This window comes from Blennius ocellaris (genome assembly GCF_963422515.1).
Source record: "Blennius ocellaris genome assembly, chromosome: 2".
Classification (NCBI taxonomy): Eukaryota; Metazoa; Chordata; class Actinopteri; order Blenniiformes; family Blenniidae; genus Blennius; species Blennius ocellaris.
The window spans coordinates 6,772,157-6,799,251 of NC_137651.1; the positions used below are offsets into that span (position 1 = coordinate 6,772,157).

Below are 27,095 nucleotides of genomic sequence, written 5' to 3' on the forward strand. Positions count from 1 at the left end.
TGTTGGGCAAGTTTGCTGAAATATCTGAACATTTATTTATCAGGGCTTTACTTCAACTGATTGGTGTGTAATCCTTGCCATATTGATTATGTACAGTATGGTTTCACAAACTCAGCGTGGCTTTTGATTGCGAATTATTTGCTGGCAGAGCAAAGCATAATGTATGAATCACTGATATCTTGCCCTCCAGGTAACCTGACCTCAGGGATGTGTTGACATTTTCTTTGGAAATTCTTAACCTTTTAAACGTGGAAACAATCAGATTCTCTCTGTGGGGGTTTTTCACACATGAAATGCAGGTTATGTATGAAATTGTGAAGGTAAAAACAAAGTCAATAGTGAATGGAGAGTGCAGGTATTGCATTTGTACCTGCATATTGTAAACCTCAAGATTAATAAGAGCACTTTTTGGTCTCATGAACCGTAGATTTCAAACATGAGGGCTGCAGAAAGATATCTGAAGCAGCAGGTGTGCAATCAAGGCTTCCTGACGTGGGAGTCTGATCTGCTCGGGCTGCAGCTGTGCTCCGATGCTACAGTAGGTACGGAGTCGTGACGCAGCTTCCTTGTGAGCCGAGCGCCATCAGGTGAGTGAGGGAAAAGCCAGCTTAGCCTGTAAACCTGCTGAAGTCTGCCCACTGCATGACTGGATGTCACTCACACACTTGTGTGTCTTCTGAATGCAAAGCTGGAACCGCTTGGGATTGACTCCAGGAATTGGTTTGGTTTTTCACTTTATAAGTCATTATCATAAACAGATGGTGGGAATTATAGGCAATACATAGCACAACTTGTCCTGTGCAACTAGATGCTGTCATTTTTTAAATATCTAGGAATATATTAATATATAATCTCCAAATGCAATAGTAATGATTTTCAATTTAGAGTACTTTTATAATCTTGTATGGTTACACTGAATGTATAGTTATTAAAAAAATTTTTCATAAAACAACAATAGCTTTCTTCTATTCATTTAGTTTTTAAATTATTCTTTTTCAAAAATGAATACTGCTTTAAAAACTACTGCAATATAGCAAAGCAAAAAAAAAAAAAAACATTTGTCTTCCTTCTGGCCCTGAGCTGAAAGAGATTGTTTTATAGGTGTCATTTATACAGTTGAGCATGGAAAACATCATCGTTTGCTGTTGAAACTTAATTATGTTTAACATTATGGAGTCCTTGAAATTCAATGGCTGCAAAGTTATTCCATAAGATACTAGTTCTGATACACATTTGTTGACTTACATAAACGTCTACGTTATGTAACGATAGACTGAACCAGCCTAACAGCAATTCTCACAGGTCACATGCCACACTTGAATCAAACTTTCAATCAACGTCAAATCACATGTGACTCCGGGACTTTACGTGTGACACAGGCCTGAGAGCCAAACGGGTTCGGTTGAAAGCGGAAATAACCTGTTGCTTGCTTTGTCATGAAGGAGTTACAACGACCGCAGGTGAAGTTTCAACTTACGAGGACAAATCTTTAGGTTTCAGGAGACAAACGGCTCATTTTGTACTGCAGGCGTGTGAAGAGTCCCACAGGATGATTACAATGCTCAATGTTGAAAAAGGGAGGTTGGGTGTGGTATTGCTCCAATCCTGTCTCCCCTGTGTCTGTCTTGTCTTTCACTCTTTTCTTGCTTTAAACTCCAAGTAGTTTTCCTATTTTTTTCTATCCTGGTCATGCCAACAGGATCAATTCATACTTTTTTAAAACTGCAATGAAGAGACGTTTAGTGATGAAAGGTCATGGAGACGGAAAGATCAAACAACCAGAGAGCAAATGAATAAAGCTTCACACCAAGCTACGATTCGTTGCATATGTCACTTGACCTCATTTAGTAATCGCCATACTCTTTCTACAGATCTGCCGCCTCTTTTCCTGCTGCTTTCTGTGTTTACACCGGTCAATTTCTCTCTGACGTCAAAGTCCAAATGAACTGATGGGAATGCTTTTTATCTCCCTTTCAAATCGGAAAATCGCAGGAATAACAGCGCATGCTGAGCAAAACACAGAACGCATGACGTGATGACCTCTGAGGGCTCGGGTTTGAAACCAGCTGAGACAAAAAGCCTCCCGTGCAGTGACATGAGAGATACGCAGAGCCCGAGGCCGCACGCAACATGGCCGTGTCGGACTTTGGTTTCAACGTGACTCTTGCCAGCGTTCAAATAGAGCAAGCACACGCATGCGTGTTAACTTGGCATTTTTATTGGTAAATGACCCACAACCTGCATGCACACGCCAATTTCAGTTATCCAACAAACAACTTTCTCTAAACTTTTTTTTAACTCCTTTTCTTCAATTTCTTTACTCTTATTTGACACTTTCTCATTCAGTGTCTGCAAACAACCTGCCATACAGGCCTATCTACAACATATCATAATACATTTCATCACATTATTCAATCATAATATACAAACTCGAAAGTTTTAAGGGTTTTCAAAACTTTCATGATGATATTATTTTTAAGAAAAGGATTTGATCTTAGGAAATACTCGTGTTTTCAGAAACTGTAATTGGCACTTTATGGCTTATAAGCTAAATGTATAAGATATTGAAACAAGAATGGCTTGAAATCATTCTGTAGCAAATTGAAAATATACAGTTTCACTTGAAAATAAACACCTTTTGATTATATTCTAGTTATTCAGTAATTTCATTCTCATGCTATAATTCTTATCCTTTCCTCCTCCTTGTCTCTGATTTGCCAGTTTCTCATCCAATTCCTACCTTCTTTCTGGGGTGTGGGCATCTCTTCGTCTCCTCCCTCCTTCTCAGCAGTGCAGCGGTATCCCTTCTTCTTCAGGATGTTGCAGATCAGGATGCCCAACAGGCCCATCACACAGAAGATGGGCACCAGAGCGAACACAGCGTACTCTGCCGTCTTCTCCTCAGTGCTGCGCACCACGGTGCTGTTCACCGGTCCTCCGGTTCCTCCGGCCGGGCCTTTGCCCACCGTGCGAACCGCTCTGATGTGCAAACCTGCAGAGCGAACATAGGAGAAGGCAGAAAACACGTTAGAGATTAAGGGTAGGAGCAGGTCCGTGGTCTTGTCTTCATTGAGTGTACTTTAGGAGAATAAAAGCTGCAGAGGGACGCATGCATACTTTTCACGCAGGGGCTTTGGTTAGAAACCTGATCTGTAGTAGTTGACTTGAACCTGCAAATAAAAACAGACAAAATTACATAAGTCAAGAGGCTGAAAGAAAAAAAAGAAATGGTGGTTCTAGCCTGTGGCATCTCATGTTCATTGGTGCCTGCTCTTGATATCACATGTATCCTATTGTGGTGAACGACAAGCTGCATTTATCTACATGTGCATGCATGCATGTGTATGCGTGCTCGGCTGTTCAAATTGGAAACTGAAACAAGACCTTTCGAATGTTGGGCCTCCAGTTAGACTGACCCCTGGGTGGATTAATGGGCACGAAACATAGACAGAATTGCAATGTTTACCCGGTCAAACAGTCTCCGCAGGTGACCTCGGAGGTCGCGGTGCCGAGGGCGGCGACCTCCCGGCCGAGGATCTCGCAGGAGGTGTGTGGACGGCAAAGTTCAGAGTCCTGAGCGTCAGAAAAGCTTCCAGTTGGACACAACTGACATCGCACTTCTTCAGATGGACTCTGGATTTTCCCACAAGCCTGGCAAACAAGACAAGCCATTACAACGTGATGTGGAAACACATGATAAGTAGGACGAGACAGGTCGCCCCCAACGTCAGTTTAATAGTAATCAAACACTGGTGTGATTCTTTAGAATCACCATCATAAATTATACAACAAAGGTAAAGTCTTCTAGAGCTTCGTGATCACGGTGCACCTTAAGAGGAATACCCCGACAAAATTCTTCTTTTGTTACCAGATAATGAAGTACAACTTGATCGTGTGCCGAACTGTGTTTGTATGTGGCTCTTCTTTGCAATCATGAAAAGCACTTTGTTTGAATGAAAGATGCTTTACAAATACGGATTGATTCATGATTGAACTTTGGCCTCATTTCTGCATGCACACGTGCAGTAACTATGTACTTGTGACCAAATGCATACGTTCAATGTAAGGAAAGAACATGGCAAGCTTAAAAGGTCTTGGATTTAACAAACAATATTGCAGAAATGTGGAAATCTGTACTTTTCAGCTAAGTGATTCATACTTTAATCTTCTGAGCTTCAGGTGCATCTCAAAAACATGTCGCATCACTTAATTCAAATGTGTAAAAAATACATATATTATAGATTTCTTACACATAAGCTCAAAGATTCGAAACCTTGTTTCTTTTTTTTTGGTCATTTTAGCTTATAAGTCATGAAAAATCAAAATACAGTATCTCAAATTAGTACTCCTTTTCTAAGCTTAAGGACATTATTATCACAATTAACAAAAATGCTTGCAACTTTTTACTTTATAGTGAATTTGTGAATGACTGACTTGACTTTTAATATTTATTTTTGAGACGTGTATTAAAGGTCGTCCTGCAACAGGTCGACTGCACACTGCACCTGTATTTCTTCAGTTTGTTCACTCACCTTGGACGGCTCCTGGCCTGCAGGGCATTGCAGACACACACAGCTTTCCCCCCACTGACACTGCACTGCCGCAGTCCCGCCACAGCCAAACACCTGGAAGTCACATTAAAAAGACCAAAGTGAATCGGTGGATGTTGCACAAACATGTGTATCCAGCTTGTGTTTTGGTTGCAGTTTGTCCAAAAGGAATCAATATTTACCGCAAGAAGGACAAGAGCTGAGCAGCAAAGGTGGTTCCTCATCTTCTTCAATGTATTCTTCTATGTACATATGATCTACAGGAGAGGCAGAGCAGAATATAGGTCGATGACAATTGAAAACTAAACATCATGACGAACGGTTTTTAAAGGCACAGTAACATGTAATTGCCTGTCTCTCGCCCCTGTGTTTCCATGGCAACACATGCTGATCTTCTTTAAACTTCTCCTTGTTGTGCCTCTCCCATCCACTTTGTCTGAGAAATCTTTCACAGTGTTTTGCAATGTTTTTTTTTTGACGGAAATTGTAAAAGACATAAAAATCATACAGCATAGCAGGAATGTCCACAAAATGCTGAACGTTTTGATATTTGAATGGTTCTAAATCGGTTAAAGGTTGTAGGAGCCTTCAAACAATAATAAAATTAAACTCCGGCCCATGAGAGTCATCGTTGCGCCTCGTCTCTTAAAGAGGAGGACTAACAAGAACAAGAACTAACTATGAACTTAGTTTAGCCAGACATCGAAGTAATAAAATACAATTCAATGCAGCCAATCCTGGAACAGCTTCACATTCAAACACAGGCACACAAGGGCGCAGTGCACACTTACAAAAAAAAAAACCACACAAGCTCACAGATCTAAAAACATCTGAGTCACTTCAGCAGCTTGTCACACAGCACAGTGATTCCAGCAAAATGGAGGTAAAGAGCAGTTGTAAATGCCGTAAATAACATTTATCATGAATCAGAACCTTTTTTTGTACCGCGCTGAATGAAGGAGAGCTTTTCTTGAGTTATTTTTAGGTAGCAGGTACTCACATACACATTTCAAGCCATGATTCACTTTGCAAAAATATTCATTTGCCAATGTGCTGATTTTCCTATAAAGTGACACCAGCTGCTCCGAGGATGAATATTTTCAAGCATTAATGTTGATTAAGGGTCTTGTAATTACTGACTTCACTCAGCATGAGTGGCACACCTGTGCAATTCATGAGTATTTTATGAGTATTTTATCAATTTGGATTGAAATCAATGAAAGGAAAATTCAACCAGGGCAACTCCGAGTCATATACAGATGGCTCATGTGTTCAACCAATTGACTTAAAGTAGAGACTTTACATTTTGGGGGAGAAAATAATCATGGAATTGAACTCATTCCATCTAAATTATATGCTGTACTGGTGTATAGTGGCGATGACTTGGAAATTTCACTCTATATGAATTAAAAACCTTAAATAATCAAAACCAACCAGTGAACTGGACAACAAAGAGCCCAGGGAGTTCAAAGAGCATCTGTAAATGCCATCTCGTGATAATTCTAATATTAATTATGAACCCGAGTCCTATCAGCAACTCCACTTGAGCAACCAGTCACACTTGAATAACCTGTAAAATTCAGCAAACTTTACCAATTTAAAAAAAAATTCTGGTTCTTCAGATTTGCTTCAGTTGGTGAGTTTACTATAAAAAGGTCTTTATCGTGACGCTTCAAATCCAATTTAATCTGAGTGAATTAATAGATTTTCTAAAATGGAGTGCGACATACTTAAGAGAACAAAGTAAGAACTCACTGCATTCACTTCTTCCACCGTGTGATTCACACTGACGATTAGGGATTACGGACAAAAAAAAAGAAAAAGAGGTGAAATGGCAATAGCTGCCACACAAGCTGGTCGCACGACAAACCACGGCCTTGGGATTGGAAAATTAAGCAAACTGAGCCACAACATTAAAATCCTCTGTGTAACTCAGGGCACATTCAGAACTTTTATAATGATAGTAGATTAGATGCTCATGGCATGTGTATGCCAAAGTTCACAATGGAACAATGCTTGAGGGGCCATTTCTTCAATTCAAGTACTTTCATCTCAGAGGGTGAGGATGCAACTCAAAGACCAGTTGAGCATTTTTAAAAATCAAAAAACAACAATCAACAAAGTAAAAACAGAGCATAAAATACAATAAGACTCCATTTACCCCCAAATGGAAAATTCCTACATTTCGACAGCAACAGTTATAGCTAATAAAATATAAAATTCAAAAGTACCAATACCAACAGCGACACATGGTCGATACAAAATAACATACAAAAGACAAATGTAAATGTAGTAATAGTCACCATGAATAATTTTTCAACAAGAAAACTGTCACGAGAAAATGACAGAGGAAAACAAGTAAAAAAATATGAAAATATAGGAAATCAATCTGAAAGTGGAAAAGGAAGAAAAATAGAGAAAGACGTGATGTGTAGACAGTGAAAGACGGAGCACCACACTTACCCCAGACTGGCAGACGACTGACAGAGTTGCCGTGGCAACTTATTAAGGATGCTTCGTTTATCGAGTCGGTGCTGCACTCAAAACACTCGAACTTTTAACACACTGACTTAAAGCAACACCTGCTTGAACTCTGTACTTGGCAATATAATAATAATAAAAAAAATAAAAAATAAAAAAAACCCCACCAGAATTAGGATATAAATTGGTATCAGAAAAATATATATAAAGTTATTTCTGCAAGAGTAAGTTAAGGAAAAGTCACAAAGGTGAAATAAAATGTAGACACTTGTTAAAAGGTGCCGTTGAATGGAGGATTGCCTGTACCTGCCAGTCTCTTATAGTGTCACACTGACCACAGACACACCCCTGATGTCCTTAAGACATGCCCCGAGCAGTGTGTGTGTGTGTGTGTGTGTGTGTGTGTGTGTGTGTGTGTGTGTGTGTGTGTGTGTGTGTGTGTGTGTGTGTGTGTGTGTGTGTGTGTGTGTGTGTGTGTGTGTCTTATCACTGGTCTTCATCATTTACGATGTGGCACAAAACACAAAGTTTGCAAGATTATTTAGCAAGTAAACTGACACTCCCCCCCCCCCCCCCCCCCCCCCCCCACACACACACACACACACACACACACACCAAGCCGTGGCTTATGCAAACAAGAAAATATAAAATGCAATGCACTTGTGATTTCTGGTCCAGAAAAGCATTCATGCAGATGACAGGCCTCTCGGGTATAATTTTAGGGAGGAACAGAAAGATAAAGGAAGGACATTAAACCACCAGCTTGAGGGGAAAAAAAGCCCAGCCAGGCCTGAAGAGCAAATGTCCGATCAGGTTGAATGAAAGATGAGAGGAAGAGGAGGGAAGTGGAAGAGAGTCATACTGCTAAAACTTCAGTCTGATAGCATAATATATATAGAAGCATTTGTTAAAAAACCATTCAGACCAGTGGTAAAGGCTAATTACAAGCCACATATATGCACTTATAAGTACATATCCAAACATGCCCCCTCGCGTCTACTCATGCTGCTGAAAACAGGAGAAATTATCAATAAAACTACAATGACAGAGAGGGCAAAACTAAAATGGTACCTATAATTAAGTACAACTTTTCTGGGGGGAAAGTGTCAGGTAACAAATTGGACTGGACTTGAGGAATGGTGCTTTCCCACAGAGAAACTCACTTGACCTCTAACAGTACAGTCACTGAGACCAGTGCAGGAACATGCAACTTCACTAAGATTTATTGTGTGGCGGATGCTTGGAGTCCGAAAGTATAAATATACAGCAATTCAGATCTGAAAGAGCCCGAGTGGGCAACCTTCAAAACTTGTCTGGCAGAAAGCTTGTGTGTTCGTCAAAACCAAGTTTCAGTAGATGGTTAATGGACTTCACTTTTACGCTGCAGTGTCACTGGAATAGTTGTAATTCACCAACAGCTGCCATGCAAGGTGCTCCCATATAAGAAAGACACTTCAAGATTTTACTAAGTTCCTCATGAGAAGACCTAATCAAGCATGTTGTGGTTCAGAATATAGTTTACCAGAGGATTACAACTCACTGGAGGAGTGACCAACACATGTGGCACGGCCACTGAAACTAGAAGATCACCCTCTTACTGTTGCTTGGTCACGGTAAAATCCAACACTCAAAAACCACCGTTATTTGAATGAATCCATCTGAAAGTGACACTCGGACTCATAATATTAAACCATTGTCTTTTATACTTAAAGGAATAAATTCTTAACTTTGTGGGAAATGTTCTAACTAATTCTATAACCTTGTATAAACAACTGAGGAGCGATATGATGCATTTGTGACCTCTACCACAAAACGTAGATCGCACAACAATCTTATAAAGAATTCCGGAAACAGATCGACTCACCTTTGAAATGAGGACAGACACCCTATGATGACAATGTTATTACAAAGCATTTCTTTCTCCTGCCAAAAACATAGTTGCTTTGCATAGTTTTTTTTTTAAATTGTGATTGACATGGAGGCACTCATGTTTCCTTCCACAATTCAAACCTGTATGTTTGTGTGAGGCTGTTTATCTGCCCCCGTCTACCAGTGACCTACTGTGCCTTTAGCCCTTTGTTTCAAGTTGTGATCGGCTGAAGCAACCTGCAATCCTAATCCTTTGTTGAACAACAAGATTTACACTCCTCCCCTCATCTCCTTCCTCAACACTTCTATTATAAGCTTTGGTTTAGAAGCGGCAGTCGGATGGACATGTGGGTTAAAGAAGCCAATTAATGAAAAAAGAAGAAGAAAAAAAAGAGGCGTGAAGGAAAAGAAACAATAGTAAGATGTGGAGAAAGAGGAGGCTGTAAGTCTACGTCAACAGGTCTCAAAATATTCCAGTGAGCACAACAAAGAGGATCAAAGACATCAGCCCCCACCATTTTAATGTCAATGTGCAAAAACAAAAGAAAAAAAAATAGTCCCTTGAAAGAGAAGTGAGAGGAGTGTGAAGACTTTTCCTGAACTCTGTAAAACAGTAATTACTCCAAACTCTCTGCGTTGTTGTTTGACGCATACGAACAACAAGCCGCCGTCAAATGACGGGTCACGCTTTCTGTTTTGTTCGCGGGAGCTAAGAATAGCGATAATTAAGAAGGTGGATTAAGAAGATGGCTATTTTTCTATTCTGTGGTGGCTTTGGAGGCGAGGATGGGCCAAATATGTTTGAGTGCTTTTTCGGGCCGTTTGATGTCATGCTGCAGCTGAGCTGAGAAATCCTGTCGGATGAAGCCGTGAAGGAAGGAAGGAACCACAAAAGAGGAAACGCATGAATGAGTGGAGCCTGTTGCCTTTTCGTGTGAGGTGACCGAGCAGAAGCGGAGCTCATGAGTAACGGAGGGTCTAGTCACCATGTTGAGCTGTGGATTTTGGTCAGACATGAGACTCTTTTTTTGTATTTCAGTCTCAAGGCACAAAAAAAAAACAAATTCTCAAGTCATGCTGACAGATCAGCATTTTTCAAGGGAAACGATTTTGTGTCTCAGACTCGACTGAAACACTGATGAAATTAATTAGGTCTTTTGTGTTAAATACATTTTAATAGCATCACAGTATGAAAATATGTATACCCAAATCATCCTGATTTGGTTAGATAAATGCACACAGCAAAATCGTGTTTATTTATACAGTGCTTTTTGTTTTTTTTTAACATTCTAATGTTAATATTTGTTTGACGTCTAAATGTAACTCTGGGAATAACCATAATGTAAGCTTGGGCACCTGTGCTAGCAGATGAATTGTAATAGAACTGAGGTGATTTAAAACTTGAATGGAGTCTGTGGTGCAAAGTATTTGTGGCATATTTTGCAAAAAGCTGTGCTCTTATTCACATTTTAATGTCGCAATGTTCCACTCAGCAGGCCAAGCTGCAGATTCTCATCTGTTTCATGCGTCACATGACAAGGAATTGGGTAACAAACTGCGATTTTATTAAAGTGGACCAATAGACTAATTATTGTAATTTATCAATAGAAATTATTACATTGAAATCCCAGCCCTACTGTCAAAGGTGAACACATTATAGCCAAAACACGAAATCCGACAAGCTCTCGGCTGATTCCCGAAGACATGAGAGAGAATTGTTCTGGAAAAGTAATGCATGTCCACAGAGACACTCTAACACAGACAAAATAAAAAGACATCCAATAAATCTGTTGTTTAAACTCAAGAAAATTGCCTGGTCAGATTTCTTTGCCATATGCACTAATGATTAGCATTACCCATAATGTTGACCCTTATTATACTAAATACAAGAAATAACTGTGTTTCAGCCACACAAGAAAACCTTGTGTTAGTTCAGATTGTAGATGCCGATGATACTTCTCATTATACTCAAACTTTCTAACCTTGACAGACCAGAAAATAATGATGGGCTCAGCGCCACAGATATCAACTTTACCCAAAATTAAATCTGGAATTGCACGCTACAGGATTATAATATGCTGTGTGTAACAGCTAAAGCAGTAATTGCAAACTTACCATGAAGTGACCATGTAGACAGTTTTATTGAAAAAAACTGCAGCTGAGGGAATACTTGCACCATTTCACTCCTGCACTACTTATATATATATTAAAAACCATTGTTTAAGTGGTTTAATGTTGTTTAAAAAAACTAATTAAACAACTCCCTAAATGAAATGATTATACATGCATCCGTTTTCATTTCCATTTATTCGACATGGCATGTCAGTTGTATTATAAAGAGTAAAATAGCTGGAGATCCACCTCAACTGGCTCAACTCAGTCTGGAGAGTAGCAGCTCCAGGCTCCACTGAGTCTTTCCTAGTTTATAAGTAAGGTCCACCACCCTGCAGAGAAAAATATTTCAACTGCTTTTATGGGCAATTTGTTTTTTTCCCATTCTCTTTTCAATATAAATGAAGACAAATTGAAAGCAGTTGACAAGCTGAGTTGTTGGAACCTTGTGCAACATATGCCACAATGAATAATATCCTTTGATGAAATGAAGAAATAGCTTTAGAGTTTTGACTCCTACTCTGTCGGTACAGTCGTACATGATCAGAGGTTGCTTAGGTTGGTACTTGGCTGCATTTACTTGCTACTGGTTGAGGAATCGTCCCCTTGTCTGAAGCTCATGAAACCTTTTTAAAGTTCAACAGATTATCACGGATGTGCATTAGGGAATCAAGCTTGAAACACCGTTGCTTTCAATTTTACGGAACATTTCTACTCACAGAAATGTCCTTTCCGACATAAATGTCATCTTCACTTCACTTGATTTAACTTCAAACCTATGCTCAGACAAGGAAAAAAGATTTGGATTCCCCTCTACGTCATGATGGTAAGACAAGAGAGTCAACCAATAGTTCCCATGCCGATAATCACTACCTATTAAGCCCCTCTGGCCGCGTACCGTGTCCTGGCCTTGGGGAACACCTCTCGGTGATGCACGTGAGTATTAGCTTACGGCCTGAGGATTGACATACAACAGAAAAGAACTGAGGTGGCAAAAAAAAGGTTTAGGGTAATTATACTTCACTATTCATCAGACATTTCGTGGACCGAGAGATAATGTGCACGTGTACGTCGGCGACGTGGTCGGGACAACCATACCCTCTGTTTGACTTAATGGAGGTGCCCATTATCGGAAAATGAAAGGCTGATTTGCGCCGACGCTTTGTACGTTGGCGCTTAGACAATGTCTGATTATGAGAAGCGTGTCTGACAACTGGGCTGGTGTCACACTTCTTTGCACATGCCTACGGAATGGATGCTGTTTTGTTTTGGGTTTTTTTTTTTGGGGGGGGGGTCCATCTTGTCATTCCTCCTCTCTGTCTTTGGGTTGGCGTGATGTCAGCCGTCATGTTTTCCAGTGCAACTGAACACCAGCAGAAACTTACCAGGCTTCTCCCGTATCGCTGCCACATGCTGTCTGTCAGACATCGCCACCGTGGAATAGGAGAAGGGGGAACTGACCAGAGAGAGTCAGGAGACATTGTCATGGGTGTCACAGACAAGGGAGAGAACGTACTGTAACCTTCAGCCTCCAGGAAGTGGGACAAGCCTCAAAGGTTTCCTACAGCCGCTATCAATGAACTACGCTCCGTCTGGTGATATGTCAAAAGGTGGCAAAGTCGCACACAGTGATTTCCTCTCGTGTCTCAAAAGGTTGCTGTGCAGATGGAGAAGGCCAGATAAACACTTTGCACCGATGTAATCATGTCTTAACAGCTTTAGGTGCATCTTTAGCCAGCCCGTTGGTATCTGCCACTAAAGGAACAGGCGCAAACAGAAAGAGAGGACTGCATCAATCCAAGGTGGCTGTGGCCCATCTGTGAAATGCACCATTCATTATTATAAAACATAAGACAAAGTAGTCATTTAATGTTATGAAGGTAAACGCATTGAAATGTATGTTTGTCTTAAATAGGAGCCTGGATGCACAAATGTTGCAATGGTTCATCATCAACGTTATCTCATTTACTTTCAGTCATGTGGCTGTTCTCTTTATCCGAGACCAGACGTTCAACAGGTTGTACGTTCCCGTGGTTCCACACTATTGATCATTCACTTGACATACTTTGAGTGCAAAAGTATGTCAAATAAACATTTGCTTTATTGTAATGAATGTTGGAAACATTTTCCCCCTAAATCAATAAGATGAAGTGTGTCACGTTTTGGGGTTTTTTAATGACACTGAATTAAAGTTTTTTTCTCAATCAGATGGAACTGTTTTTAAATTTAAGAATCTTTGCAGACCCCCTCACTGATCCCAGATTTAAATAAAAACCTTGGGCAGTTTCCCAGATCTGTTCTGGATTTTTGAAAATGCCCCCCTCCTCTGGCACTCCTTCAAAAGACTCCAGGATGAGAACACTTCTCTAACCAAGGTACAACTTCTGATACCATTTTGAGGCATCATTTCTCATCGTCTCATAGTCAAGTAAAGATATTTGATTTCTCTATGTTAGCACAGCAACAAAGGATTTGTACATCATTGCCTCCCACCTCTGGATACAACAGAAATGCCGCCTTGCCTTTGAGTCATTACAAACAGATGCCGTGTTTTATTGGGAGTCATAAATTCACAAATGCTTGAGGTACAATCACCGTTTTGTTCAGTTGTATAACTGGGAACACGAGAGCCTGATTGCATCTGAAACTCACCGACCTTTTGTTTCATTTTTGAGGTATTTTTCTTTTTGTAAAACAGATTTTTAGGTTTCACAGGAAGACCTTGAGTTAGGGAGCTTTCTTAAGAAAAATATTATTTAATGTCAGCCTATTACAAACATAAATAGCTTATCATAAAGGTTTTTTTTTTTTTGTTATTTAAAGGGTTTAAAAGGTGTTTTCCACTGGACACAAACACTTGACTCTGACCACTAACCCATCTTGATGACAAAACAACACTAAGACTGAGTTGCTTTTTCGGTACATTCATGGGATAATCTGAGTTGCGAAAATGTGCATTAGTGGAGTTGTTTTTCAGGAGCAGCAATTTCACTCTTACATCACCACCATCATTAACTGACGATGTAAATCACCTCCTCATGTTACGACACCTTAAATAATGTTTCACTTCTGCGTCTAAGACCATAAAGTCAGGAAACACACACGTAATAATGAAGCTGGTCTTATTTTTCACACAAACACGTGAATGTAGTGGGAAAACAACACCTCCACCATGTTATCTCTATTTGTCCAACAAATACGAAGGATTCAGGTAATTACTGTTTTACTCATTGGGAAAATGAGTCTTACAGGCTGCGCTCATGTAAGGAAAACAGAGTTTTCACCTTGCCTGTTAATAACATACATCTCTTACATGTTCAATTAACCTAAAAGAAAAAAGAAACCCTGAAAGTGTTGTCTCATCCAGCTTTTCAACAAAAACAAAAGATCCTTTTAGTTGTTGATGAATGCTCTGGAACTATCATTTTCTGGGTAAGTTGTTGGTTTCATGTGGGACAACATTCTAACAATCCAAATGAGTTCAAAACTGCTGAAATAAATATTTGTTGTTTTACATTTTCAACTTTTCTCAAGAATACACACATGGTGGCAAACGGTACCCCTACATGGTGGGGTCCTTCATGTGATGGAACCAGAGACATTAATGTCTGCCAAGGGCAGCGACGCCGCCCTTCATTCTCCCCACATCGCTGAAACCCGTCTCCTCTCTGGCCTCGGCTGCAGAGCAGATATCTGAAGTTATGCCAGCCAAGCTGCAACACCAAGAACCTTTTACTAAACTTTTACCAATCTCGGGACTTGTTCAAACCAGCCTGGTTCCATCCCAAAGAAGTGTAATGTTTCAGTTGCATGTGATTTAAACAACTCACATTTTTCATCTTTAACTATGAAACAAAGTCATGATGTCATCAAGAAAGTCTCATTTCTCACCATTATTCCCATGGAAGAAGTACGGATTATGGAGCAGCTGGCAGCAATGGAAGGGGGCACCACTGGGAGTTAGTTGTTCACAGAGGTAAGTACATGCTTGGATAAGCTGGAAATAAATGAGAGGAACTGGCAGAGATTACAACTATTAGTTGTCAAACTCTGATTCGACAACAAACATAAGAGTAACAACACTTAGAGCTTTTATGTAATGAACTGATGCAATGTGAGTCTCCAAATTCAAAAGTAATACTGCATCACACTTTGTTTTGCGGTAAGTTGTACTGCTCGCCTGTTGAAATGGGAAACAAAAATAGATATATTTATATACTTATATGTACTGGATATGTACAGTAGATTTATATATACAGACATTGGGAATGGGGCCGGTTTTCTTTATAGTAAAAGGGAAGGGTAGGCAGCCATTTAGTCACACTAAACATATATTGAAGTGCTTGAGGGTCAGTGAGTCCAAAAAGAGATGTTAACGGGAAAGAATGAAGACAAAGTTTTTGCCAGGCCTCCGGGAATGGGTTAACTAATTCCATATGTGAAGGGAGAGACTCAGAAATCAACGTAAAAAGGGAATTTCCACCTTGTGGCTCTAAGCCTCTTACATATTGGTGGAGGCAAGAAATGCAATGAAAGCTAAAAAAAAATACAGGTTTTCCTGCAGATATCACAACATCAAGACTCGTACCATTGTACTTCCATATACAGTGACCACATCCATATACGAGCTCAGTGGCCACTCTTATGTATGAATTCACAGACCCCCCCCCCACTATGTTAATTTAAGTGTTACATAGCAACAGGCATCCTTACTCACCGTTGTTGGTGCTATAGGAAGATATAGTGGTTTGGGCATTTTTTTAGACATTAAAGTGATAACGCACTTTCTGCTATTAGAGTCTAACAAACTGTGTGTTACTGAGTATAACAAACACCTCCACGATTGATAAATGTATAGGGAACCTGTCGCTCCCATTCACTTTGTATTGGGAATTTTTTTTTTTTTTTTTTGCAGTTGTTTTGCACAAAAATGCAGATGAAGAAGAAAAGAAACTGTCATCAGGATCGCAAAAATAAGAGCGAGAGAGGGAAACAGTCAAAGACGACAAGAGCGTTTGGGGAAACAATGGAGATAGAAAAAAAAAACAACAGATGGCGGTAATTCAACCCACCGTTAAACCCAAAAGAAGATGAAGAAAAATATGCAGTAATTCTAATTGTATTGAGACGCTTTAAGATTGTTGTTGCACATGAGAGAGGTGCATCAGCTGCTTTTGTTGCGTGCATTGGCACTACTCAGTAGTGAAACTGGGAATTCCTGCAGTGCTCTCACGTGAAGGCTTGTATGGCACGCACACACAGACACACCTCATCACGAACTGTGTGATTTTCTCTGGCAGCTGAATCTCGCCGATCAGTTACTGGCAAGTTCGGCTGGTCAACTGTGGTTGCATTCAGACTAGCATCACCCGGATCAGAGCCACTTTTTAGGGAAACAAATGTCTGCAATTCTACCCTTTTCTTATATTTAAGACTTTGTTGTTACATGGCATACAGAAGGGAGTGAAAATATAGATAAAGAAATCAGGGAAGGAAGGTCAGAAGGTCATCGGGTCAAACAGTTCAAGACGAACACTATATGAAACAGGCCTTAAGATATAAGGGAATTGAACCTGCAACCTTGTCATTAGACGACGACCCACTTCACTAACTTGGCCACATTCGCCCACAGAATAAAAACACAAAGACAGTTTTAAAAATCAGTGATCTGTTCCCATGTGGACAAGATGGCGGTGTGGAATGACGCTGTGGCTCACAGCTCTTCACGATCTACGGAAGATGCTGCACTACATTTCACTGGTGCTGACAGTTTTGTGACAATAAAGAATTCTATTCTAATAGAGTTCCCTTTAGTTTATTCAGCAAAAGTTAGACCAGCAGAGAAGCTGAAGTTTTTGGGGTTTTTTTTTTAAGAAAATGTAACAAACAGGACCTGATTGCTGCATTTTAAATATGGGGATTGTGGCCATGTATGTTAATCTCAAATGGGAATTAGTATGTAATTTGAGGATTTATGTGTAGGTGTTTTCTAGCGTTGGAAATAACATAATATGCAGTCAAAACCACAGTAATACCATGACTTGTGCAAATATCATACTAGTAACTGATAATTATGTTTTTCCTTATTTTTGTGAAGAGTGGTGTCTACTCTTTTTTTAATAAAAAAAATTTTTTCAATCTTGTCAGCCCATAAATACACATTGTTTCCTTCATAACAGCCATCTGCTGTAGTTACTTTTGGTTGTAATTTGTTCTTTCATTTTTAAAGGGATTAAGTAACTCAAACATTCATGACTTTCTTTGAAAATGTATTAAACTCAAACACATTTGTTTGTGGGTTTTTCACGCCTGCTAAAATTGACGCCCCCTGCATGGATTAAAAAAATATTGCACTGTGATCGTAACTAAAACAGGCCTAAATTACTATTTGACATCTCAACCAATCTTTTTTTGTTTCTGTACTCTCTTATTAATGCTAGTGAAGTACACATTTTTAGTGAATTAACCTACAATGGTGTTATCAAAGCCTTTTTCCTGCAAAAATATAATTCAAGAGAAGTGGAGCACCCATGAATAGAGTACGACACTGCAGCAGACATGACCTCTTTGACCTTCAGACACAAGAAGAGCCTGGGACATCCGGGAAATGACTCTTGTCCACAAACTGACTTTCGAAAGAATGAACTTGATAGATGGAAACCCTCTGCAGCATGACTTGCAGTTTGCTATAAAATCAAACGATGAAACAAACATTAGGTCCCCCGAGTAAAATGCCTTCCTCACAAAGTGAAAATGCAGTGCAAACTTAGGCTTTTACTGTCCACATCCTGATTTCCCAACTGTTAATTAAGCTTGGGTGTGTATGAACGTGGCTGCTGTGATTGTAAGTGTCAGGAGGGGACTGTGTTTTCATGCTCATGCCAGCATTTTGTTCGAGGTTTATATGTCTTGGTGCCTCTGTAATTACCCAGTCCTCCACCGATCTGAGTGCGTGGACGCTGAGCCAGCTCAGATCGAGAGCTGCGGTCGGTGCACTGGGAATTTCTTTGGCACAGAGGCGAGGGGCTGACATTGGGGAGGCAGCCAGGCAGCTGCGGCACGAGGATGCACGACGGTCAGGCAGCATTCCAAACTACTTCGGTTGGACATTTTGGACGAGCAGACGGGAGAACCAAAGGGCCAATTAAAGCTTTGCCGAGTCTTTCACTGCAACACGTACTTGTTCATGCTCCAGCGGGGGTGAAGCAGTGCATGTAAATACAATCAGAAGTCTGACAATCACGTCTGAGCTGCTGCCCTCGGCAATAATGCTTCTCTCTTTCCAACCGTGTTCCTGTCCTCCTCGCTTTCTCATTTTGTCATCACCCCACCCCCCCCCCCAACCTTTAAATACATGCAGGAAGCAGTAAGTGTTGGGTGGGGTCCCACAGAAAATTGGGGTTAAAGTTATCTCTGGATAAATGCATATGTCCTTTTATACAGCACTGACTCCTAATAAAGGCACATGTGTGTGAAAATGCAGGTTTTACTGCAGTTAAATACAACTTCAATTAAACACGGGATGTCAAAATGAGTGTACATGAAGCACACAATTCAACTGTTTTAATTTTGAAAGTTCCTGCTACAATTGTTTTCAGTGTATAAAGTTTATGGCTGTGGGAACCTACAAGAATAAACTTTATACTGGCAGGGTAAGCACCTGTCGCCCAGGAAACTTGGGCATTAACAGTAACAAACACTACAGAAAAAAGTTGAAAGCACAAAACTATCCGCACCCACTTAAAACCATGTGTTCACCTGACCAGGATGAGCACTGCCATGAGGTTTAACGTTTCCTCATCAACACACACATGGCCTTTCATAATAATGACTGGCAGTGAGACAGGAAACAGGATGTCTGTTTTCTCACAAACGAGGCCAGATCAGACACGTTAGGGTTAATGATGAAGAGACTCCAGTCAAAAACGTCTCAAATGACTGTGAGAGAGAGAGGGAGAGAGAGAGAGAGAGAGTGAGAGAGAAAGTCTCTTATCGATACAAGCGTGCAGGAATTCGGCCTCAGACAAAAGATGCTCTCGGCTAAAGATCACAGTCTGATCTTGGTGTGTGTGTGTGTGTGTATAAGTAGAGTGCCTGCTCATAGCCTCTTGCGCCTGACTCATTATGCCATAACCACAGGAGTATGATGAAAATGTAACGGTGATAAGACAGCTCACAGAGTAAATTGTGCAAAGGAGAAAAAAAGCATGTGAAGGTAATGCTAAATGAATACTAAACATAGCAAGTATCACTTTTATCATGTACAATTTGTCTTATATTGAACTGATAAGATGTCTTTGCAGCATCATTTTAAACTAATAAAAGTGTAAATCATACACACAAAAAAAAGCATAGAAAGGACTTTTATGACTGATGGCGTGTTTGCAGACTGGGAAAGGTGATAAGTCCCAGCAATAAAGATTCAGTAATATCTACTGTGGGTTCGAGTCGGGGCCGCATAGATTACATGTTCTCCTTGTGTCTGGGTAGGTTTTCTCCTGGTACTCCAGTTTCCCTTGCACATGCATGCATGGTTAATTGAGGACGCTAAATTGCCCTTAGACATAGGTGTAGGAACGGACAGCAGGTTTTTGTTTTTTTTAATTACAGGACTTCATTTGAACGAGGTAAAACGGTCTTTTGGGAACGCTGCCATGAATAAAGCTCATTTATAACGTCATGTTGTTCAGTTACATTCATGTTTAAGAACAAAATCTGTTGAATGAAGCCTTAATCCTGGGTTGGTCATTTGCCATAACTGCTAACTTTGTCAGTGTTTCCCGAGTGTCATCAACACTGGACAAAATAGTTTGTCATCTTATTTCAATACAACGCCACAGAAGAAAAGATTGAAACTACAGCAAGACTTATGTCTCTAGAAGAATAATGTCAGTGTGAATAATGTTATACTACACAAGGAGAACACCTAATAACGTCAACATTTATCAACATGTATGTCTTTATATGAGATTATGTGTAAAATGTTTCATCAGGAGAATGATAGAACATATAGTGAAGCAGGCAAAGCAACTGAAGGTGGAGAGTTTTTCATAAAACTAAGATTTTAGACCAAATTAATGGAACGCTGCATTTCTGTAAAACGGGATCCAGTTATGGAACAATCTAGGAAGAATGAAAACAATCAAACTCACGTGCAAGTTTGTTTGTTGTATGTATTCAATTGTGGGACATAAAGGGGAAGATTATAAACGTGCATACTGCTGCCTTTCATTGATAACGGTAGAAACTTTTATTTTGTTATGTAATGTATCGTTTTGAATTGTATTATGGCATTACATTTTTTTTCCCGTTGGTGAAAAGATGCAGACGAATTGATTGCAGCTTGATTACAACCAAACCTTAGCCTCAATTAATTTATACTCCCACTTCCGATGAACTCCGAACTCAGGAAAGTTCCATCTGGGAAACCCACAAAGGCCTCGGGGCCAAAACACACCCAACTGGGAAATGGGACTTTCCGATGTGAACGAATTCCCAGCCACATGAACGCACCGAAACTTCATTAAAGAGAGGAGGATGTCAACCAGTGACGTCATCACGTTCCCAAAAGAGTGCGTCAGACACGCGCATTTCACCATTAAACAGCATCGACACAGCTGCTATGAATTTAAAAATAAAGAAGAAAGTGGTCACATCGCACACTTTCAAAGCAGATTGTCACGACTCTTGAATATGCTGAGAGTTTGTTCCATTGAAAAGTTGCGGAGCCTCCGAGCAGGAGCTGCTGTTCTCCGCTGTATGTGCCACATAAACTACCGACCGAGCACACAAAGTGATAGGAAGGCTCCACCGCCGTGCGTAAAAGTGGTCATGACAGACAGCAGCTTTGCGGTGAAAGAAAACCCCCAACACACAGACACGAGTCTGACAAAACCTTTTAACTACCGGCTTCAGCAGCCATTTACAGCCCCGGCATCCAGATTTAAAAAAAAAAAAAAAAAAAAGAAGAAGAAAAGTTGCCAGACTTACCGGTTTGGTGAAGAAATGCAGTTAAAATGTGACTTCAGACACAAACATCATCCGCGACAACGCGCTGAGTTGACAGGTGCAATTAAAACACTTGGAAATGGATGGAAACCACAAAGCCGGTAAACGAGGTTCCCCCTCTGTCTTTGTCTCACAGACACACACACCGGCTCCTGTGTGTGTGTGTGTGGAAAGGACATAAACACTGAGCTGGCAGTGAGCTCTCAGTGCGTCACCGCGCCAAGCTGAACCTCCAGTCAAGCCTGGCAGCGTGCGTAAACCCCCCCTGTTGGCCGCGGCGCTCCCCTCACACTGCTGGCAGGTGGCTGTCTGTGCCCTGCTGGGTTTCCACTAAACAAAATGCCTCAAATAAAGACAATGACATAAAAAAAAAGGATACATTTCCATTATCTCGATCAGAAAGAGTGTAAGAATGTCTTGAAGAAACGTCAATAGAATTGTCCTTATACTGTCACCATGGTAGACAACAACAGATTATTAGAGACAAAACGTCTACCGGTACATGTGCATCATGGATAGATAACTGGCTTGAGTTATAAACTCATTGGTATAGAAGCATATTGCATCCACGTGAAAAAAAAAATACAAATCGACTCTGGTTTTCTGAATTTATGAGATAGTGGTTTTCTGGGGGGGAAATTTATTTTAAAAAATAATTTAAAATTGGCTGAAATTTATGGGATAATTCCTTTTTCTGTCTATTATGAGATATTATGTCATTAATTCAGAAAAGCAGTCATTTTTTTAATATAATTTAAATGCAATACGCTTCTTTATATGGGAAAGTCACTTTCTAACTCACTTTAATTCCAGGTATCTCGTTCAGCTGGGGATTCGGAAGGATGCTATTTCAGAAAATCTAATTTCCCTCTCAGGAGAAGTTGCACACCGAGAATAAAAATGTCTTTCCTGCAATAAATGACAATTCATATAGGCCAACAATGTTTGAAACAATGTTTGAAGTCAGTGTTGTTGTTATTTGCTTTTAGCCATTTGGGAATATTACTCCTTTATGAAGCACAAATGTATCGGAAGCTCCCAGAAATACAATACTTTCCCCATAGGAAGTTCCCAGTTGGAAAGTGTCCAATTGTAAGTGAAAAGGGGGAAAGTTTCATCTTTCCAACTTATGAAGCCACCAAAATGAGTGGATTGACTTCTACATTTCAACATATCTGGGAATTTGTCTTCTTAAATTCAAATTAAATTCAAGTCTTTAAATCTATAATAAACTATACATTCATGATTTCACGTGTTGTTTTTTCCCCTGCTCATCGGTTACTGCTCCTCTCAAATAAATCAATTGGAAAGTATGTTAAAGTACTTTATTTAAAAGATCCATCTTTTTCTCAAGATATAATTCAAAAAATCTTAAGCTGTCTGCTCTCTACCGCTGTGATTACCCAGCATCAGTCACTGACTCACAGCGTCAGTCAGTCATCACAGGGTGACACAGACGCGTGTCTGTGCTCTCACTGCCTCCTCCATTCATCACACACATCTTCACTGTTCATGACATGTGAATGCTCTGTGTGGATACGCTGCGATATGAGGCGACATTTGTATTCACTTGTGCCCTGAATGGTCTTCATTCACAGTCACACTCTATATGCCGTAAGACCATCGTATCACAATACACTTCATTGTAGGTCAGTGGGTTAAAGTGAAATGAGCAGCGGAGTCATGTTGAAGCAGGGCTGGTTACAGAAAGAAAAGAAAAAAAGATGAAGAATGAAAAGAACAGAACAACCCACATAGATAACTTTGTGTTCAAGTCACTATCTGTTGGAAGTCAGGAGGCACTGCATGTTTAAGATGGGTGGCTTGTCTAATATTGCAATTAGAAAAATAATTTCATGTTGTTCATATGAAGATGTGACATACAAACTGAAAAATCATTAAAAAAATCATAATCATATTCATAAAATAATATAAAATAATCATAAAAATCCCATTTTCTTTGATGAAATTGAAAAAAATGGTATCAATAGAACTGAAATATGTTTTCTTATGATCACTATACTTGTGTGAGTCACACCCAAACATTTTTAATTCCAATTAATCTTGTGCTTTAATATACTCAATTCTTTACATTATAACCCATTTGAATTGTATGTACATCATGTTACATAATATAGTGAACTCAAACACTAAAGGACACAACCAGTCACAAATGTAGAAAAGCTGGAAGCCAACTAACAGATGGTGCCTGATTTCGCGGTGTCATGGTTAGAATGATTGCCTCAAAGGCGAAATATCCACAGTTCAAGTCTGTGTGGAGTTTGTATGCATGGGATTTTCTTCGTCCATCCACTTATTTTCTACTTTATTCAGTTCTGGGTCACACGGCTCTGGAAACCATCCCAGCTGGCTCTGGGTGAAAGGACGGTCCATCCTGGACACAGAGCCACATAATACCCCTCAACATTTACAGCTATGGGCAATTTGGAGTCACCAATTAACTTCACATTTTTGTGGGAGAAAACTGGAATTCACAGAGAAAACTCAAAGGGGTGCAGGGAGAACATGCAATCTCCACACCATCCTTCTCACTCTGAGATGAAAGTACTAACTAGTATATCCCATAGTCTCAAAAAAGTTTTTTTTTTTTTTTTTTTTTTAAAGGATGATCTGTGGCTAAAAAAAATATTGTATGAACTCCAGTGTGTGATGTCCCTTCGTGGGATGAACAAAACGTGTACAAGCTGGAACCAGTGAACTGATTTAATTACAAAGAGAAATCCACAGTGACAAAACAAGACCAGCTACATACAAAGAGGTGACTCTGATAGGACTGTAACCATGACAACTGGAACATGTCAGTCACAGGTAAAGAGTTAGGACCAGGCGGCAGTGCAAAACTACCCAGGTTTTTTTCTTCTTCTTGTAATCCTTCCTGCAAATGTCCATAACAAGGGAAACATAAGCACATTGTAGAGCTAACATGACTACCAGTGAAGACATGTATGTTAAAACCAAGCCAGTAAGCTGGTCACCATTAGAACGAGACGCCATCTTGTATTCTTTTCGAGAGATTTCACGACAAGTACAGTTAAAATGTGACTGACAGTGCAGTGCATGCCAGAGGGAAAGGGCGAAAAAAACAAACAGACACAAATATATAAAAATATGCCATGAGATTCATATCAACAATTGAAGACCGTGGGTGCACTATTTACAGAAAAAAAGGCCATATGTACCAATATTTACAAAAGAAAAGAAAAGACTTAGTCCACATATGAGCATGAGGTTACATACAAAGTTGAAAGTTACAGTGACGAAAGGATGACTTTCAGGTGATGAAGAAATTAAAGAGCTAATCTTGTGTTCCTTTTTTACTTCATATAAAATCTAGACGGTCTGATTCAGTTCAGTTTCACTTCACTGGGTTTATTATCTGAGCTGCATCTGCTGATAATGTCATAATCCAAAGTTTTATGGGTAGGTGACTACAAAAGAAATATGAATATATACCCATAACGAAAAGAAAACCCTTTTGGAATTGGCTAAACTGAAAATTCTCCACTCCAACCGCAGTAACACCGTCACACACAGACCCCGGAGTATGAACACAGAAGGGTGATTCAATGATGCTCCAAAAAAAAAAAAACCTCCCGACCGGCAGAAACAGCACACTGATGTTTGTTACCCTTCACATACGTTCTCAGAGAAGCTCCTTTGCTTTACAGCTGGAATAAATATACAGCATTCTGATAGGTGACGACACAGCTCCTCACACAAAGGACATAAATATTACCTTTGCCACATGAACCACATACTGCCCAAAAAGTGACTTTACTTTATTTGCCAGCAGAAGCCCACCAGGCACCATGTCTGTCTTCAATTCAGCTCAGTGTCCTGTGCATTTCAGCACTTCCACAGGCTCACCAGCGAGTTAGCAGCCATCACAGCAGCCGGCTAATCCTCTTACCCATTAGCCCCTGACACAGTGGGGGAGACAAACCTTGTGTGGATGCGTTTGGAAGAAGGAAAGCTGAGGTGACGCGCCCAGATGGCAGGCAAAGTGCAACCAGGTTCTCTAGGCTTGGAGGGATCAAAGACAATCACCGCTTAACCCCAAAGCCTGACAGTAACTCTCGTGAGGATGTGCAAGGACGAGTTGGAGTCGCCCTTCGCTTCCATCTGCTCGGGAAGAAGGGAGAGCTGACTTTTCACCGCAGGTGAAAATGGCTTAACTTTTAACCTCCCGAAGGCACGTGCAGTTTCTTAAGCGTCCGCGCTTCAAGCACTTTGTCTCAACGCATGCGTCTTGCTCTCCAAGAACTGCTATGATCTAAACGCACACAAATGGTTGGACATTTTGTATTTTTTATTAATTTTTTTTAAATGAAGCGATTATTAACTTTGGCACCTAAACAAACAACAGAAAAATGTTGTTCTTCGTCAATCCAAAAGCTACTTTTGTAAAACAACATAAAGTGAATTCTGGGATACATTTCTTAAACTGTAGTTATTAAAAAAAAAAAAAAAAGACTCCTGTTTGATCCTGTCCTTCTACCTCTAAGGAGACTGTAAGAACTGTTCTAAATCAGGAGTGTCCTGGTGCTATTAGTGTACACGTCTGTCTTTCTCTCTTCAACTGATCAAGCCAGGGTCTCCTTGTTTTTTTTAATGTTCAAAAGGAAAAGGTGAAAGCTACATCGTCTATAAATTAAGTGCTGTAAAAGAAGGCGCTAAAATCAAAACCATAAATACTGTACATTACTCTCTGTATCTGCTACCACAGCCTAGCATCCGTTTTAAAAGAGTCCACTCAAAGTGATATTTAATGGCAGGAATACATCTTTTCGGATCCCTTAGTGTTAAAACTTAAACATAAACAATGCTTTGGCATAGTTCAGGAGGAATGACTCAGTTCTGTTTTTTTTTTTTTTTACTTTTCATGGGATACTGCTTCATCTATGCTTCAGTTATTTTACACTGGCATCGGAAATGAAACAAAAACAGATATGATGTGAATATCAGGAAATAAAAGCATGTCTGTTTTTTTGTTTGTTTTTTTTTAAACAAATGTCCTTTCACTCAGTGAGTGGATTTTCTGGACTACATGAAAGTGTTTGCAGCTTTGACCCTTTTTCACATATTGCACTTAAACAATGCTCGGACTCGCTCAGATGGATCTCAGAGCTGGTTCCTGGATTGACCGATGAAAGATCAAACATGTTCTTTAATACAAACTCTTCCAGGAGCTTTGAGCCGAAACTGAAGGAAAAAAAAAAGAAAAAATCAATGCAGATTCATAACCTGAGACAATCCAATGAACTACGGTCTGTGTTGTCTCACTTTCTGTTCATAGACATTCACATATTTTGATCATTCTATGATGGCATGATGTGTTTAAATCCAAAACAATTGGAGGATTTCAGATTTTGTACACATGTCCTCCTGAACACTCTTGAGATTGAGAATCCTCTTCTTGATGTTGTCGGAAAATACATCCATCTGTGAAACTGTAGTTTTTCCCTTCTGTGTTTTTCCGTCTTTAGTTTTCAGAGTTTAAAGATGCTTTTTTTGCTCCACTCACAGACGCACAATCAAAAATCCAAAACAAAAAACTAAACACTCACGTAAGGACATGCACACCTTCGGCAACGATAACACACGAAAAAAACAATTTTTGAAGAGATCCAATATTCATTAGTCAGTGCAGGAGGGAGACGACATCCATAGAATGCACAAAGAGACTGGTGGACCGAGCAGGAGACCAAAAACAGCAACATCCAAAACAAAAATAGAAGGGGAAGAAAAAAAAAAGTGCAGAGGCTCATTAAAGTCGGGTTAAAGGGCAGGAGCTCGGGAGTCGAGGTTGATTCAGTTAACTCAGACCCTCCAAAGCAAAAGGTGGTTGGTGCTGTCGTCCCTCCCCACTGTTTCACTGCTACTGGTCAGTCTGAAGTCCTCGTAGCCATCGCCGCCAGAAATGACGAGATAGTTGGTTTTTGAAGGGATGTGTGCCGAGGCTCGGTGACGCGCGGAGTCTCGTCTTTGTAGGCTCCCGTCCGAGGTGCTGCTGCTGCTGCTGCTGCCCTGTGACTGATTCCCTAGAAGAGATGA

The 27,095-nt window shown here is 40.1% G+C and overlaps 2 protein-coding genes across 2 annotated transcripts in view; both read right to left on the reverse strand.

The window, feature by feature from the left end:
• relt (RELT TNF receptor) overlaps nt 1-21,135 on the reverse strand; it is a 32,197-nt gene extending 11,062 nt beyond the window's left edge. Inside the window, exons 1-6 of the mRNA XM_080507056.1 lie at nt 21,003-21,135; nt 4,733-4,807; nt 4,533-4,625; nt 3,467-3,651; nt 3,118-3,170; nt 2,741-2,992 (exon numbers count right to left, since the gene is read on the reverse strand). Coding sequence (XP_080363182.1) covers nt 2,741-2,992; nt 3,118-3,170; nt 3,467-3,651; nt 4,533-4,625; nt 4,733-4,774 — 625 coding nt within the window. The 5' untranslated portion in view covers nt 4,775-4,807; nt 21,003-21,135. The remainder of the gene's footprint in view (nt 1-2,740; nt 2,993-3,117; nt 3,171-3,466; nt 3,652-4,532; nt 4,626-4,732; nt 4,808-21,002) is intronic.
• A 2,595-nt stretch (nt 21,136-23,730) lies between these two features.
• The window catches only part of arhgef17 (Rho guanine nucleotide exchange factor (GEF) 17), a gene marked incomplete at its 5' end in the record, with an annotated part of 72,332 nt that continues 68,967 nt past the window's right edge, over nt 23,731-27,095 (reverse strand). The window contains one exon of the mRNA XM_080514488.1: nt 23,731-27,082. Coding sequence (XP_080370614.1) covers nt 26,862-27,082 — 221 coding nt within the window. The 3' untranslated portion in view covers nt 23,731-26,861. The remainder of the gene's footprint in view (nt 27,083-27,095) is intronic.